Raw genomic sequence first — 17,303 nt, forward strand, 5'->3', positions numbered from 1 at the left:
AGACCTTCAAGTTTACTGTGAAGAGTTCTATATGCTTGAGCACCTGCCCAAAGTTTTTGGATGTGTGAGCATTATACTCTTTATTTGTAGCAATAGCCAACAATACATGATTGTAAGGGTCAAAATTTATTTTTTTAAGCCAAAAATCATTATGATATTAAGTAAAGATCATGTTCCATTTAAGATATTTTGTAAATTTCCTACCATAAATAGGCTATATAATTTTTTTTATTAATATGCTTTGCTAAGAACTTAATTTTGGACAACTTTAAAGACGATTTACTCAATAATTTGATTGTTTTGCACCCTCAGATTCCATCCAGATTTTCAAAGAAGCTAGTTGTATCTATTTTGTCCTATCCTAACAAATCATACATCAATGGAATATGTATTTAAAAAAAGACCCTTGTGACTGGTTTTGTGGTCCAGAGTCACAGTGTGATCAACAGAGGGATTTGTTTGTTGTTTTTAGAGTTGATTTAATAAGAAAGAACATTCTCTGGTAACAGATGTATATGCGGAAAAGGCGTGATTTACATAGACGTATCCTATTTTATGCGCGTGAGCTTGTTACCTTACGCTCGCGCGCAGTGTTGTGTGTGTGTGTAAGTACAAGTGGAAAAAACTGCGTGGCATTTTGATTTATGTCATCGGAAGCAGGGATTTACAGTCCCACGGCTCTCGTCTCGTAAACGGCTGATCTGAGGTCAGGTCGAGCGGATAGTTCTGCGCTTGCAGCGTGTTGCTGTGCAGATTGAAGCGCGCGCGGAGCGGAGGCGGGGCGTCGGATCTGTTTCTATGGCGACCTGCCGCTTGTAAATAGCGTGTTTTCTTCTCCATGCGAACTCAAACACATTCTCACGGCGCGCGGACACACGGCTCTATCTGTCCGTCAGAGTCACACGACAACACACTGCTCCGGGTATCTGACACATTTCGAACTCAGGAAGTTGCTATTTGTGTTCGCTTTCATTTTTATTTTTTTTTTTATCATAAAGCAAATATTTGAATGAGACATTGTAAGGTAAGCTGTATATCTCTATATATATGTATTATAAGATAACATAAGAAGTATGTTTTTATTTTACAATGTTAAGTTTGAACACTAAACTGTGTACACTCGAGCAGTTGACTTGACCAGAAAGGATCTTTATTACCAGTCATGTATATAACAGTAATGCCTTTCTTTCAACACGTATTACAAATTAATTGGCATCTAAAAGAATTTAATTAAGAAATAAGGTTTAGTGACCTGTAGATAATATGTAAATTTAAAAAAATAATGTGAGGAATAAAGTTTGGTGTCCTAGTGGGGTCGAAGGTGAACTTTTAGTGGCCCATGACAATTTTAAAGGTTATTTTTAAAAAGGTAAGAGGTCATGAAAAAAATACAGTAAGAATTTTGGTAATAGTTTATTTTACTGTGTCCTTGTTACATATAGTGGTAATACTTTGTGTAATTACACTGTAACAGGGAATGAAGTTCAAATTAAATGTGTCATAGCATTTTTATCTTCAGCCATATATGTCATTCACAAAAAATTATTTGGCTGCAATTTTTCAGATTTCAATCAAAATCAAGGTGTTTGTTCTGCTGTTTGGTGTCACAGAGATGGAGAAGTATGAGAAGATCAGTAAGATCGGGGAAGGCTCGTACGGAGTCGTGTTCAAGTGCAGGAATAAAGACACCGGACAGATCGTTGCCATCAAGAAGTTTGTGGAGTCTGAGGATGATCCCATCATTAAGAAAATAGCACTCAGAGAAATCCGCATGCTGAAGGTAAACACTCAGTCTTACGCTGCTGATATAATCCCATTTAAACCAGAATAAAATGGTTTGTTGGTCTTATCTGGTTAAAGATAGTCCCCCAAGCATTTGTTTTGCTACTATCATAGTTTGTAGACTTAGTATTATTATTTTTGTCTCTTTAGTGGATGCGTGGCGACAGAATGTTTTAATAATCAGTGTCTGGAGCTCTTGTGATTTGCAAACTCTTTCCTTTGAGCTGAGAGCAAAGCAGTGGCCCTTTGAAGATCTGGCATGTCAGCCAACACTGGCTCACCAATTCATTTCACTCTGCTATGCATGAATGGATGGATAAATGTTCTACTTGTTTCCTTCCCCTCCCTTTTTCTTCGTCAGAATGTAACTGTACTGTACCACAGACTTTAATCCATTTATTTGACTCTGGGCTGAGAAAATATTCTGTGGTCATGTTTAAATTATCTACTGTTTTGTCTTTAAAGGAAGTTCCAGTTTAATCAAATCTCTAAACGTCTGAACTCTTGCAGTTGAAGATGGTTAGGATTTATTCTGGGGTGGAAACTGATTTGTTTCTGTTATATGGGGCCGTGTTATTATTGTTTATATAGGCCTTCTATTACGATATTTGTTAATATTTTTAATTACCTTATTTTTTTTAGGTTTTCATTTTAATTTTAGTCAGTTGTTAAGTGCTTTTGTCATTTTTGTTAATAAATCCATCATTTTATTTTGTATTATTGATAAAATAATAATAATATTAATAATATAAAATAAAATGATTAATTTATTAATAAAAACGAAAATAAAAATAAAGCTTAATGGAAACATTTAAAATAAATACAAATATTTCCATAAAAATTTATTTTTATTTTAGTTTTAGAACATTTGTACTTTAGCCAATTTATCTCAGTTAGTTGCAAAGACAACATTTCCATTTAATAAAAATTTCCCTTATAATATTTATATTTTATTTTATTTGAGCTTAATTTCAGTTATCTAAAATAAAAAATAAAAAAGTTTTAGTTAATATCAACAGTGCTATGGGGTGTGTTATGAAACACATTTAATAAGAATTAAGACTGCTTATCTTTTTTAACAGTTGCTAAACACTTGAATGCTAAATCAAATGTATACATACAAAGTGGGTTCTCAGACTGCATTGAAATATGGATGTTTTATCATTTAAAACCTGTAAATAAAGTTCTAGGATTTTAATGATGCAAAATGAATAAGAAATATTTAAGATTCTGCAGTATTTTCTCACTATAAAAATAAGTACATTTGTGACATAGGCCATGTGAATTTTTCTAAACAGATGATCAGCCTTTTGTTAAAGCACAAAATGCTTCTTAAAACTTCTCAAATAATACTGGAAAACATGATTATTGGGTTTTACACAGACTTGCGGCATTCATCTTTAAAGCAAAAGTGGACAAACTAAATACTAGGATGCTCTGAAAAACTTAAGAAGCATTTTCTCTAGTGTTCTTAGACCTTTTTGGATATGTTTTCACCCATACAAATCCTAATTTGTTCATCAAATTGTGTGTATTTAGCAACTGAAACATCCAAACCTGGTGAATCTGATCGAGGTGTTCAGAAGAAAGAGAAAACTGCACCTGGTGTTTGAGTACTGCGACCACACCGTCCTAAATGAGCTGGACAGATACCCAAGAGGGTGAGAACACACACATGTAGTCACACCAATAAAACAGCGCTGTGTTTCTCACACTAACACACATATTGTGTTTTTGTTGCTATGCCGCCCAGCATGTCTTTGGTGGAATGTTTACAGCAGGATGCATTTGTCCTCTGCGGTGCACTTGAGGGAGACGCTGTTAAACATTTAACAACATTTAACTCTTTATGTGTCGTCCTCTTGATTTACAAGTCAAGAATCAACAGAAGTCTCACAATAGAGCACTCATACATGCACATACACACTATATCATCAGAACCTACAGGGCTAGTGTGGAGTTCAGTAGGAGCAGAGAAGAATGAATGTTTAAATTATAAATGAGGTTTGTGTTCCGGTAACTGCATTGTAACACTTTTGTGTGTTTGTGTTCACTCAGCGTTCCAGAACACATGGTTAAAAGCATCATCTGGCAAACACTTCAGGCTGTGAACTTCTGCCACAAACAAAATGTAAGAATTTCTGAATAGCTGCTGCTTTCTCCCACTCTATTACCTTCTTAACAGGATTATTTTCTCAGAGTTAAAAAGTATCCCTTTCTTTAATATTCAGGCAGCTGCTTTTATACTGCTAGAAATATAGTTTGTGATTTTAAATACATGAAGAACAGTATTATATTAGTACCATTGAATTAGTTACAGTATTTATTGTTATTTTGAATCAGTTTCCATTTTTATATTTTTCATTTTCAAGTTTGTTGTGCATTTTTATCAGTTTTTGTTATTTTTCTATATATATCTTTTTTTCAGTTTTAGTATTAGTTATTTCAGTACATTGATTTTTAGACTTTAAAATAAGGGGAAAAAACTTTGTTGGCCTGGCAACATCTTAAACCTAAATCTTTCTTAATTATTATTCATATCAAATATTCAATTTAAATTAATAATCAATTTTGTATGGTTTAGTTTTCATTTTAGTTGACTTTAATCACTCTGATAAAGATTTTTTTTTCTAAATGAAGGAAAATATTACTAATACTAGGAAATATTTACATTGCAAAAAGTATTCAAATTCTTTAAATTAGTTAAATATATAGATGGATTTATTTTATTTTACAATCACAAGTCTAGGAATAAATGTAATACCAAATTTCCGCACCCCCAATTCCACAAATTGGATCTGCCCTCTGTTTTAGTAAATGCACAATATCATGTTTTGGCCTGTATACATTTCATGAACAGTCCAGAATTGGATCCAGCACCTATTTTAGTGGATCCACTACCTCATAACTCTATGAAAGAAGTGTGTCAGTGAGTCATTAGAGATTTAGTAAAATATCTTAAAGGGGTGCTATTATGCTTTTTCACTTTTTCAACTTTAGTTAGTCTGTGATGCTGCTGTTTGAGCATAAAAAAGGTCTGCAATGTTACAAAGCTCAAAGTCAAATTCAAAAAGAGATACAACGAGATACAAGTTTTTTTATTTTCCAAAACTACAGCGAACGACTTGTTTGAACTACAATGCATATTTTCAGACAGACGAGTTTAGAGGGGTTACAGTCATCCGGGTTTAAATCGCACTCAAATGTATTTATTTTTTTAACACAATATTTAAACTGAAGCTAGCAGCAGGCATCTTTGGTAAGAGGCGGGACATTTTCCTCCGAATGCTTGTCAATCACAACACACACTGGCCCAGCTAACCAATCACAGCACATCTTGTATACCAGAAGGTGGGCCTTCATTTAATGCAGGAACTATTCAAGCCGTTCATGCCATACTGGGGAGAGTGGTATTGTGTTTTTCGAAGAACCTTGTATAATAGCCAGTTCTAATACACTCCCAAAACAAAATCAAGACTTTGTAAAAGAGCATAATAGGACCCCTTTAATATTGTTTTTAAATCCGATGTTTTAGGAGACTCTCCGGGTGATTTAAAAATGTGTGTTTTTAGTGTATCCACAGAGATGTGAAGCCTGAAAATATTCTCATCACCAAACATCAGGTCATCAAACTCTGTGACTTTGGCTTTGCCAGGATCCTCAGTGCGTGTACACACATAATCCATCCACACACACACACACACACATTCCCTGCCTTCAACTTCCCATTCATCTAATAGCTTGCTCTTTTTCCAGCGGGTCCATGTGATTATTACACGGATTATGTAGCGACGCGGTGGTACCGAGCTCCAGAACTGTTAGTAGGGGACACACAGTATGGGCCGCCAGTAGACGTCTGGGCAGTAGGCTGTGTGTTTGCAGAGCTGCTCTCTGGTGCTCCTTTATGGCCGGGAAAATCTGATGTAGACCAGCTGTATCTGATCAGGAAAACTCTGGGTAAGAAACGCACATAAGTCCAGCTGTTCATATGATTTGCGAATGGATGCATGTGATGAATAGAGTTCATTTGTGTGTTGTTGTGTTCATAGGCGAGTTGATTCCTCGACACCAGCAGGTGTTCAGCACTAACCAGTTCTTCAGCGGAGTTTGTGTCCCTGAACCACAGGGGATGGTGAGATGAGTTTTGATTCTGCATAAGTTTCTTTCTGTAGACCTGGAAAGGAAACCTGTTCACACTCGATATGTGTGTCTCATCTACAGGAGCCTCTTGAACTGAAGTACCCAAATATCTCGTACCAGGCGCTGAGCCTGATGAAGGTCAGTGAAACACACAAACCAGTCATACAGAAGTCCTCTGCTCACTCAGAACCAGTATCAGCACGTCTCTCTTTCTTTCTCAGGGTTGTCTGCGGATGGACCCGGCTGAGAGGCTCTCCTGTGAGCAGTTACTGGAGCTGCCATACTTTGACAGTCTGAGAGAAGAGAGCGAGAGTGTGACACGTGAACTGGACCGCAAGAGACGCACACGCCAGCCACGCAAACACCTGCCTCCTGGGGTCTGTAGCCACAACTACAACACTCACACCTAGCCTTTATTGTATTTGAAGCTGTGGAGTTCAGCAGTTATCAATTATTCCAGTAGATATTCATATATTTATATATCAGAGCTATATAATAATAATAATAATAGTAATAAATGTTTCTTAAGCAGTTAATCAATATATTAGAATGATTTCTGAAGGATCATGTGACACTGAAGACTGTAGTGGCGATGCTGAAAATTCAGTTTTGCCATCACATTTTCAAAATATATAAAAATAGAAAAAATATTTCATAATACTTTATTTAACTGACTAAAGTACAAAGAAAAATGTTCAGTGTTTTCACTTGGACGACATCATTTTATTATGTAAATATGAACAAATGTTGTTGTTGACTTTGGAATATTTTTTTTTTTTACATTTGTCAATTAAATAAAAGTTTATTAACAAAAGTGTATTTAAATAAAAGAGAAAATTTGGGACGTTTTGTAAAATGTCCCAACTTTTCTGGAATTGGGGTTGTATTTATGTTTACTGTATGTTCTTATTTTCTTTATTTACTTACTTATTTTCAGGTATAAAGATAACTACATTACTAAATGAAGTACAACAAATTATTTAATAAAACATTTTGGTCATAAAAATCTCCAATTTACTTGAATATTTTACATCCCTGTTCTCTGTCTTTTGTAGTATTTGCCTCAGTTGGCCAGCAGTACGGTCTTCCCAGCCGTGGAAAACAGAAAATACTACAACAACCTGCGCAAATTCAACTATCATCTACCCAACATATGATTTATTGACTCATCAGGAACCCGAGAGCCTACCGACCACCTCCCATCTGATGTGTGTGTGTATGTGTGTGTGAGATAGACAAAGGGCTCTGCTCTGCTTGTAGAACAATGATGTCACACTGCCAAAAGCGAAGACTCACAGAGGCATTTCTGTAATATATAAAATGACAACAGCAATAATAATAGCGTTAAAACTGAATGCTGTGCTGTGCTTGATAGTTTGATTAGAAACTGACTTCAGGGCTATAGAAGAGTTTGCTCTGTGGGACAGATTATTATTATTATTTTTTTTTACCTCTATTAGATCCAGATGTTTTACTTAGTTATAAATCCTAATGATGTTTGAAGTGTGTATATGTGACTAAAATAATTTCTAGAGACGTTACCAGACCCAGACAAAAATCATCAAACATTCTTTCAGATTTTCTGTATATAAAAGAATGGAATTTTGCATTATGGAATGGATTTAAAAAATCTGAATTCTGAGTTGCTGAAAGCATGATCAAATTAGCCAAAATATTTAAATATTGAAGTGTTTTGGGTTGTATAGAACTTGTTTAAAATGCTCTTTCTGTGTGGGCCTGGAAATAAGCCTGTAAGCGCTTTGGGTGTACAGCAATACACAATAAAGCGCTATATAAATGCCTCATTCATTCATTGTGGACATAATGATCTTTTTGTTGCCTTTATGAGTGGTGCTAATAATTGCACCAGTGACTTGCAGCAAATGCCAAATTCAGTGTGATTTGCAAATGTGTTTTTTGTGTTAAAATAGATGGATTGTTTGTTTTCAGACTAAATCATTAAAGTGCTTGCTGCAACATATATTTGTTTCTATAGCTTCTTCATAAGAAATGAAACAAGAAGTGTATGAAGAACACAACAACAAACGGTTGAAGATTTATTGATAATAGCAATATAACATTGTTCAGCTCCCCCGGGTGGTCTGACAAAACTCAGTTTTGTTGAATCAAATCTAATTGGGTGTTGCTGACTGGCCTCTAAGGCACAGGAGCTCTCTGCATCCGTCCCTGGGATGCTCAGTTGCTTGGATACTGTTGCCACAGCAGTCATGGACATCAGCCAGAGGGCTTGTCTGGCCTGGTCATAAAGCTGTGATAGCTGTGGTTTTCCAAATGCATTCTGAGAAGCACTGTGATTGGCTAATCAAGGTCCAGTTCTATGGTGAGTCTGGGAAGTGCAGTCTGGAGTCTGTCCACAGTCTGATCTTTATCTTTTAAAGCAGGCAGATCACTGAGAAGGAGCCGCTCCAGGTTCCTAACACACACACACACACACAATCAGACACTTATGGTTTCAATAGCAGAAGTCACTGATTTTGACAAACCAATATATCAGCCAGGGGCTGACCACTTTTGGCAGCAGTGGTCTCTATGATCAGAACATTTTCATTTTTGGATGAACTATTCCTTTAGACTCACACTGCTTCTGGGAAAAGCAACCCTGGCTGATTAATTCTCCAATAGTTGGTCATTTGAGATGATCAGCATCAACCAATTACCATGCCCATATGGCATACACACAAAATCATGGGCAATAATGACAGCTAAACTGAAATAAAAGATGTTGTTGTCATACCTGAGCTGATGAAGAGTGATGATTCCTTTATCTGTCACGTTGCCACAGGAAACTATCGTCATGTTCTTTAAACTGTCCTGCAGTGTCTTTATTTGACTCAAACGCTCCAGACAGGTGTCTTCTATATAAATACACTTATTGAACCTGATTTCCTCAACATGCTCAAGACCCTCTAAATACAAAAACAAAGGTGTTTTAGTACCAACAATTCTTTAGATGCCTTTGGTAAATAATAATATAATCCCACAGCTCAGCAACCCTTTTTAACCTTTTTGGAAAAAAATAATAATAAATAAATTATACATATATATATTTATATATATATATATATATATATATATATATATATATATATATATATATATATATATATATATATATATATATATATATATATATATATATTATGCAGGGATGCATGCATTAATTTCATCAGTTGTGCTGATTAATATTTTTGCGGGAACTGATACTTTTTTTTCAGGATTTTTTGATAAATAAAAAGTTCAAAAGAACAGTATTCATTTGAAAAATAAATATCTGTAGCACTTTCAATTAGTTATTTTATGTAGCTGGATTTCATACATATTAAAATAATTATAATTACATATTAAATTGCATTAATTTAAGTGTGAGTGTCATTGTGTTTGACTGAATATTTTGATTTATTATCATTTCTGTCTTCTGCATCCACAGAAATCCTGAATACAATGCAAAATTGCCAAACTCTGATGTAATCAGTTGGTCAGCATATTACTAGGTGAAACAAGCAAGTTAGGGTTTGGCTGATGTTGTCATATTGAGTACAGTAAGAGTAGAAATGCACTGTATCTGTCTGTGTAAAACACCCCTGAGCTTTACGTCACTTTTTCCCCACATCTGAACCTCTCATCCTCACCTGTGACACACAGACAGTGTCTCATCCTCACCTGTGACACACACACACGGTGTCTCAGTATCTCACCACATCTCACACACACATGGTAGCGTCCTTACAAACTTTCCCTCTCTGGGGTCTAATTTAATAAATAATGCAAGACTGTTTTGCTGAAGCTAATTGAGTAAGAGATCTTAGAGTTGCGCCAGGTGTTTGACCTTCTCCATTCACTGATGATTTCATTAAATTTGTATAGCTCATGTCACAATGCTAATGGTTAAAAGATAATTCTGCTACACGAAGGTAATGGGTTCAGGGCAGTGAGAAGAGTGTTTATGAGTTTAATCGATCACTTACCCAGATGATCAAAACCACGATACATGATGCAGGACTCTGTGGCATCAATAGCTTCTATCCGGTACCGGCCCAACGGCCCAGTCGGGAGTCCGTTGTAGTCGTGCTGCCAGCGGTCGAAGCCACGGAAACGGACTTTTGCACCACATCTCAGGAGCCATTCGGCAGCGGCTCGATCAGGACCCACTGCTTTAATGCGTTCATAATCAACTCTGTATTGATCAAAGAACACAACAACTCTGAATCACTGCATCTGGAAAGCTGACATGCCATCTAAAACCAGTTACAGGCCAATTAATAATCTGCTTTTTGCCATTTTTTGATGGATTGTGCACATTTTTCGTTTTGAATAGACTATTGTTCAAAGTCTTTTATGCTCACCAATGCTGCATTTATTTGATCAAAGATACAGGAAAAACAGTAATATTGTGAAATATTATTACAGATTAAGATTAACTCTTCTATTTGAATATATTTCAAAATGTAATCTTTTCCTGTTACAGAAAAGCTGAATATTTCAGCTTTTCAGCATAATTACTCCAGTCTTGTGTGACATGATCCTTCAGAAATCATTCTAATATGCTGATTTGATGCTCAAGAAACAATTATTATTATTATCAATGTTGAATACAGTTGTGCTGCTTAATTTTTGTTGAAAATGAATAATTTTTGTCAGGAATTCAACAGCATTTATTCAAAATAGAAAACGATTTATAACATTATATAACATGACGTTAAAAATAGAAGTCATTTCTGATTAACTTAATACCAGTATTGTTTTTTTGTTTGTTTAAATAAATATAAATAAAATCTCACTTTTGATTTTTTTGGCGCTGTTTATCTTATTTTTGTGACTGAACTGTACTACAGTATATTAATATTATAGCAGCCAGCAGCAACACAGATTTTTAGCGTGTTGAAAGACACATTTGTTGGCCACTATTAAATAGTTTGTACAGCATTGTTCTACATGGAACTTTTCAAATGCCAAACTTCAGGACTGTTCAAGTGAGCTGCTGAAACTAAAAAGAAATGATGCACATAAACCACACTAGATTATGGTATTAAATTGGTATTAAGTTCATACTCTAAATAAGAGCTGTTGTTGTGAATTAGCAGGCTTAGATTAGTCTCCACATGGATTCCTCCGTCTACGGAATTATCATTCTACAGACTAATTACTCTAGACATTGATTTGTCCCTTTATAGGTATTTGTGGCTCTCACACAACATTGTGTTTGTTGTAATTGGCCTCAGGTGCTTAACAGTCTGCTGTGGGCTGGGAAAGGAAATAAATTATGACATTAGAAAAATATTAAACTAGTTACATAACTGTTGTTTTTAAAAATATCCAAAAATTACTTGTTGAAAACAGCATTGAGCCACCCCCAGAACTCACGACTGCCCCCTGAAGCCTGCTTGTGTGCGGAAACAATCCTCCGTGTTGACCAGGTCAGCAACCTCATTCCTGGATGAAATATAGAGAAGGAAAGAGGTGAGATATGAAAGTATAAAGATCCACTGTTCAATGACACTTTCTGATCGTGTACGCTGATGGTCGTGTCATTGAACATGAAGGACAACGTATTAACCTATCAAACATCTAAATGTAGTACAGCTCCCAGACAATCGGTTCATACCATACACATATATATCAACTGCTAGAATAAAATAGTGTAAATCCTAAAAAACTGACCCTTCGGTTTAGGTCGCTGCTGTTGTATGCGCTTGCGCTCAGTGTCTGTTTACGCTCTGATGGCATGCGCGCTCGCTGATCTTTCACCCGTTACGTCACCACGTCTCGAGTTCCCATTGGTCAGGGAGTGTACGTCAGGGGCGGGGCTACGAAGGACAGATACAGCGTCCTAACAGAGAGAAGATTCCTTTACTCGAGAAGAAACTGTACCGGGTCACCGACTTGCACTATGATTACATGCTTATAATAAGTCTGTAGTAAAAAGTGAAAACGTAATTTGTGGAATAATGATACGAACTTTCGGTACAGGATCTGTGTGCGCGCTCTTACTGACACAGGGATCAAAGTATGCAACGTGCAGAGCTGCACACCACAGCGGGTGAGAATATCAAGAGCACTACAGAGTTATTGAGACACCAGTACACAGTACTCGCTGTGATACAAGTGTTCCGCTATTAAAATGACCTCGGCTGCAGTATGACTTGGTATTAGTATGGTTATTATAACAGCGTGATCCTGTTGTCAGAATGCATTCAGTGACATTAGTTAAGGGTGCACCGATATTAAAGTAAAAAAACAAAAACACTACAAACTAAAATTAGACATTTGAGATGTTCAAATGAATTTAGGCATCACAGCTTATAATGAATTATATTAAATTCATCATTATATATTTTTTTACAGTAATATTAAATGATTTAACATCAACTTCAGTTAAATATATAATATCAGATTACTAATATTATACCATTATATTGTGTAGCTCGTTTGATGTTGCTGTTGTTGGTGGAGGGATTGTTGGACTGGCCTCTGCCAGAGAGCTGATCCTCAGGCACCCAAACCTCACCTTTACTCTGCTGGAGAAAGAAAAGGAGCTTTGTAAGTGCTTGTTTGTCCTAGATTCTTCTTAATATCTGCCCTGATTTTAAATTCATTTATTTTGTTTATTCCTTCCCGCAGCTCTCCATCAGACAGGTCATAACAGTGGTGTGATCCACTCTGGGATATACTACACACCAGGCTCTCTGAAGGCTCAGCTTTGTGTTCGTGGAGCCATGTTAACATATCAGTACTGCCAGAAGAAAGGTGTGCCTTATAAGAAATGTGGCAAGGTGAGAATGAGCAAAGGCCCCCTTAAAACCACAAATACCAAAGAGATTTGTTTCTGTAGTATCCAGTGTGTGTGTTTGTGACTTCAGCTTATCGTAGCATTGGAGAGAGAGGAGATCCCCCGTCTGAAAGCTCTATATGAACGTGGCCAGGTGAACAATGTACAAGATCTGCGTCTGATTGACGCCAAGGCCATCCGAGAGAAAGAGCCGTACTGCAGGGTGAGTGACACGTGTCTGTGTTAATGAAACATAGGGTCCATATTTTCCACTTATGTACCATCCATTGGTTTGATCAATAACCAGCAGATTGCAAAAGCGCTGTCATCAAACCTTTACCTGATTCAGGTGACCTTAGGCCTGCTGTTTCAAACACTGAAATATTAACTTATTTATGAGTATCATGTATGCATTTATATTTTGTATAACCTCAGTGGTTACGTCAGTTTATGTTGAAGCTGGCCTTCACATTCACTACGGTTCGAAAGTTTGGGGTTGGAAAGATTTTTTTATGTTTTTGAAAGAAGACAACGTCAAATTGAGGAATTTATTTTATTAAAATACAGGAAAAATTGTAACATTGTAAAATATTTGTACAATTTAAAATCGCATTATTCTATTTGAATAGATTTTAAAATCTAAATTAATTCCTGTGATGGCGAAGCTGAATTTTCAGCAGTCATTATCCTTCAGAAGTCATTCTAATATGATGATTTGTTGCTCAAGAAACATTTCTTATTATCATCAATATTGAAAACACTTGTACCGATAAATAGAAAGTTGAAAAGAAAAGCATTTATTTGAAATATAAACTTTTTTCAACCTAAAGAATGTCACTTCTGCTCAATTTATTGCATCCAAGTAATATCCTTACTTAAAAGTATTGTTCTTTTTTTAATATTTTATTTAATGGAATTTATAACAAAATATACAAAAAAAAAAACTGCTGAAAAAAATTATAGTAAAATAACAAACACCCAATACTTAAAAAATATTTGTTTTAATCCCAATACAGAGAGATCATCCAAATGTCAAGAAATGTAACTAATCCCTTTTTGGTTTATAGATAATATTTTTTAATATATAATACAACAATTAAAGACTATAATGTGACCTTTCATAATAAAAAGAGTTTGTGCCGTTTTTGTGTAGAATCAGTCAGAGAATGGACTCTTCATGAAATAACGAATGGTAATTTTTTGTTTATACACAGGGCATCATGGCCTTAGACTCTCCAAACACAGGGATTGTTGACTGGCGGTTAGTAGCTCTGACCTACGGTAAGGACTTCCAGGAAGCAGGTGGCACTGTGATAACTGACTTTGAAGCATCTGACATTAAGGTGGCGGCAGAAAGCCCAGCTGGGAATGCTGAAGGTAAGTCATATGATTAGCTCAATGTCTCAGACCATTTTTTCCCCCGTCAATATTACTGTATTCATCCCTGTATATCTGTTTAGGGCTGAAATATCCCATCATCATCCACAGCTCACAGGTGAGAAACAGATTTGTGTGAATGGTGTTTTTAGGATCTTTTGGGTTGGTTTCTTTCTTAGTATGGCAGTGTTTGTGAGCAGGGGAAGGAGGTGAGGTGTCGGTTTGTGTTGACGTGTGGAGGCCTTTATGCTGATCGGCTGTCTGAGATATCTGGCTGTAGTTCAGAGCCCCGTATCGTTCCCTTCAGAGGAGATTACCTGGTGCTTAAACCAGAGAAAAACTACCTGGTCAGGGGCAACATCTACCCTGTGAGTAGAAACACCCCACACAAACACATAATACACAGATATATGAGAACGTGTGTTTAAGGACTCTGTTTGTGTGCTGAGGTGCCAAACCCACGGTTCCCATTTCTTGGATTCCATTTCACTCCTCGTATGGACGGTAGCGTCTGGCTTGGTCCAAACGCTGTGTTGGCTTTTAAACGAGAGGGGTATAAACTCTTTGACTTCGACACACAAGACTTCGTTAATGCGGTCTCCTACAGGTACAGTGAAATACACTTTTGTGTATAGAAGTTCAAAAGTTTGGGGTCAGTAGGATATTTTTTAAATCAGTTATCAAATATTAACTTAAATTGATCAGAATTTATAGTAAAAACATTTTCAAAAGATTTCAGTCTCAAATAAATGCTGTTCTTTTGAACTTTCTATTCATTAGTTAATCTTAAAAACTATAATATTAAGCTGCAGCTGTTTTCAACATTGCTTATAATAATATTTTTTTTAAGTAGCTGGGACATTGTGTCCCAGGACCACAAAACCATTCAGTCATTAGGGTACATTTTTCGGCACATTAGGGAATGTTCATACATTCATACATCATCTGACAGCTGAAGAAATAAGCTTTCCATTTGTGTATGGTTTGTTAGAATAGAACAATATTTGGCTGAGAAGCAACTATTTAAAAATCTGGAATCTGAGAGTGCAGAAAAATTAAAATATTGAGAAAATCGCCTTCAAAGTTGTCCAAATTAAGTTCTAAGCAATGCATATTACTAATCAAAAATTAAGTTTTTATATATTTACGGTAGGAAATTTACTAAATATCTTCATGGAACATGATCTTTACTTAATATCCTAATGATTTTTGGCATAAAAGAAAAATCAATAATTTTGACCCATACAATGTATTGTTGGAGATTGCTGCAAATATGCCGTGCTACTTATGACTGGTTATGTGTTCTAGGGTCACAATTACATTTTGAAATATATTAAAATAGAAAGCAGTTATTTTAAATTTTAATACTATTTCACAATATTACTTGTTTTTTGTTACTGTATTTTTGCTCATGTGAATGCATGAGCATAAGATACTTTAAAAAGAAAAAAAGAAAAAAAAGATTTAAGTAGTGTAAAGTCATATTGATTCATAACAGTAGTGTACACTCATATTGACACATTCTCATACATAGAGTGCACTTAAATTATAATTCAAGGCTCAGTTTAGCTCAATCAACAACACTTTTATCATAATATTGATTACTACAAAAATTAAATTAATAAAAATAAAAATTATCCCAGTTCTGTGTTCACACAATGACTTACTGAACCGAGAATATTTCTTTAAATACATAGGTATGTTCATTCTAAATAGCTTGTGGAATTAAAAAATAGGCCCCTTCCTCATGTGTGTGTATGTAGGGGTCTGCAGAGGCTGGTAATGAAGAATATTGCGTATGGAATGGGAGAAATATATAGAGGTGTGTTTACCAGTGCTCAGGTAAAGAACCTGCAGAAGTTCATACCTGAACTGAGCCCCAGTGATGTCCTCAGGTACCGACTCACAAACTCTCTATTGAGAAAGATTTTAGAAGGCATGGAAGTTCTTATTTTTTATCACAGTTGTCCTTGTAAAAGTTTGAGCATGTTGGTTTGTGCAGGGGGCCATCGGGGGTGCGTGCACAGGCTTTGGATGCTGAAGGAAACCTGGTGGATGATTTTGTGTTTGACGGTGGGAAGGGAGAGCTGGGCAGCCGGATTCTGCATGTACGCAATGCCCCGTCACCCGCTGCGAGCTCCTCCCTGGCCATCGCTGAGATGATTGCTGATGAACTGGAAAAAAGATTTCAACTGTAGACATACCTCAGATGATACTGCCATAACCTTGATTACACTCTCACTCTTATACTTCAATTCAGAGGATAAAAGAGTAATTATAGAATAAGTTTTACTTTTATACTAGTGAGGAACAGTAATGATCTAAAGAAATTTCTGGTGCTCTTTTCTAATATATCTTCTGAAAATTATGCAGATTTTAGGAAATGTTGGGTTACTGTTGTTATGTCTTTGTATATCTGGTGATTTATGAGGGAAAAGAACTGCCTTAAAATAATGTACATCGGTAGTTGCGTCTTAAGAGAATGCATTCACTCCATATCTGAATTTGTACAAATAAAGCATGACAAATTATTTTAGTTGATGGTTCTTCAAATTATGTGCAACCTCTAATGTCTGAAGAAAGTTATCAGCTCTTCTGTTTTGATCATTGTAGAACCATTGTTTGTAGCAATATTTGAAGGCCTGATTTTCCTTGTATTTTTAAATTAAATTTTCAGGATTCCAGAAGTTATAGAAGCTGAATGTACAGTTGTTTGTAATTCACTTATGTATATATATGTTTTTGTATTTTAAATTTCTACATAAAATATTTTAGACCTTGACATAACTATAAAAAGTATGCTCTTTATAGAAAGACCGGGTAATATTTTTTATCTTTATATTATTGTAATATTTTATTATATTTGAAGAGAACCCCCTTTCTAGAGAATAATTTGCTGAAATTTCCCCATAATAAGAAGTGTTCACATGATTTTACGTGACCATTCCGCTCTTGACCACGCGATGGCAGTGGGTGGCTGGAAATTTGGGGGATTTTTAGATTTATAGTAAATGAAATAATCTTGATAAATAATACATAATATTTGAAAGTACAACTGGCAAGGCGCTACAGTCTATTTAAACTTCTTTAAAGTATTTAAGATTATTCAGTGCCGTTTACTGAAAGTCAAATACAACAGTTTAATTGTTTAAATACTTTTGGAATATACGCCTGTGTTTATTGTGGCAAAATATGACGGCTGCTGTGTAGCTGCGCT

At 35.6% G+C, this 17,303-nt stretch overlaps 3 protein-coding genes across 5 annotated transcripts; 2 read left to right on the forward strand and 1 right to left on the reverse strand.

Moving 5' to 3' along the window:
• The first annotated feature begins 286 nt into the window (after positions 1-286).
• Positions 287-7,886, forward strand: cdkl1 (cyclin-dependent kinase-like 1 (CDC2-related kinase)). 2 transcript variants are annotated; one of them, XM_052572065.1, is made up of 10 exons: positions 287-1,024; positions 1,565-1,780; positions 3,322-3,443; positions 3,841-3,913; positions 5,355-5,445; positions 5,539-5,739; positions 5,832-5,914; positions 6,004-6,060; positions 6,144-6,299; positions 6,978-7,886. In XM_052572065.1, the coding sequence occupies exons 1-10, from the start codon at positions 1,010-1,012 to the stop codon at positions 7,077-7,079; spliced, it is 1,116 nt and encodes a 371-aa protein (XP_052428025.1). In that variant the 5' UTR covers positions 287-1,009; the 3' UTR covers positions 7,080-7,886. The 2 variants fall into 2 exon arrangements, with proteins under 2 accessions (XP_052428025.1, XP_052428026.1); XM_052572066.1 differs by having other exon boundaries at positions 290-1,024; positions 1,611-1,780.
• Positions 7,887-7,966: 80 nt separating this feature from the next.
• On the reverse strand, positions 7,967-11,701 carry dmac2l (distal membrane arm assembly component 2 like). 2 transcript variants are annotated; one of them, XM_052572067.1, is made up of 5 exons: positions 11,602-11,701; positions 11,268-11,373; positions 9,909-10,117; positions 8,678-8,849; positions 7,967-8,356 (listed from the first exon to the last, which is right to left on the reverse strand). In XM_052572067.1, the coding sequence occupies exons 2-5, from the start codon at positions 11,369-11,371 to the stop codon at positions 8,242-8,244; spliced, it is 600 nt and encodes a 199-aa protein (XP_052428027.1). In that variant the 5' UTR covers positions 11,372-11,373; positions 11,602-11,701; the 3' UTR covers positions 7,967-8,241. The 2 variants fall into 2 exon arrangements, with proteins under 2 accessions (XP_052428027.1, XP_052428028.1); XM_052572068.1 differs by having other exon boundaries at positions 11,546-11,665.
• A 37-nt stretch (positions 11,702-11,738) lies between these two features.
• l2hgdh (L-2-hydroxyglutarate dehydrogenase) lies at positions 11,739-16,617 on the forward strand. Its single transcript, XM_052572064.1, has 10 exons — positions 11,739-11,980; positions 12,365-12,480; positions 12,562-12,713; positions 12,801-12,932; positions 13,924-14,086; positions 14,170-14,204; positions 14,287-14,454; positions 14,536-14,693; positions 15,850-15,981; positions 16,089-16,617. The coding sequence occupies exons 1-10, from the start codon at positions 11,889-11,891 to the stop codon at positions 16,282-16,284; spliced, it is 1,344 nt and encodes a 447-aa protein (XP_052428024.1). The 5' UTR covers positions 11,739-11,888; the 3' UTR covers positions 16,285-16,617.
• Positions 16,618-17,303: the final 686 nt, after the last annotated feature.

Source organism: Carassius gibelio, chromosome B13, assembly GCF_023724105.1.
Source record: "Carassius gibelio isolate Cgi1373 ecotype wild population from Czech Republic chromosome B13, carGib1.2-hapl.c, whole genome shotgun sequence".
NCBI classification, from domain to species: Eukaryota; Metazoa; Chordata; class Actinopteri; order Cypriniformes; family Cyprinidae; genus Carassius; species Carassius gibelio.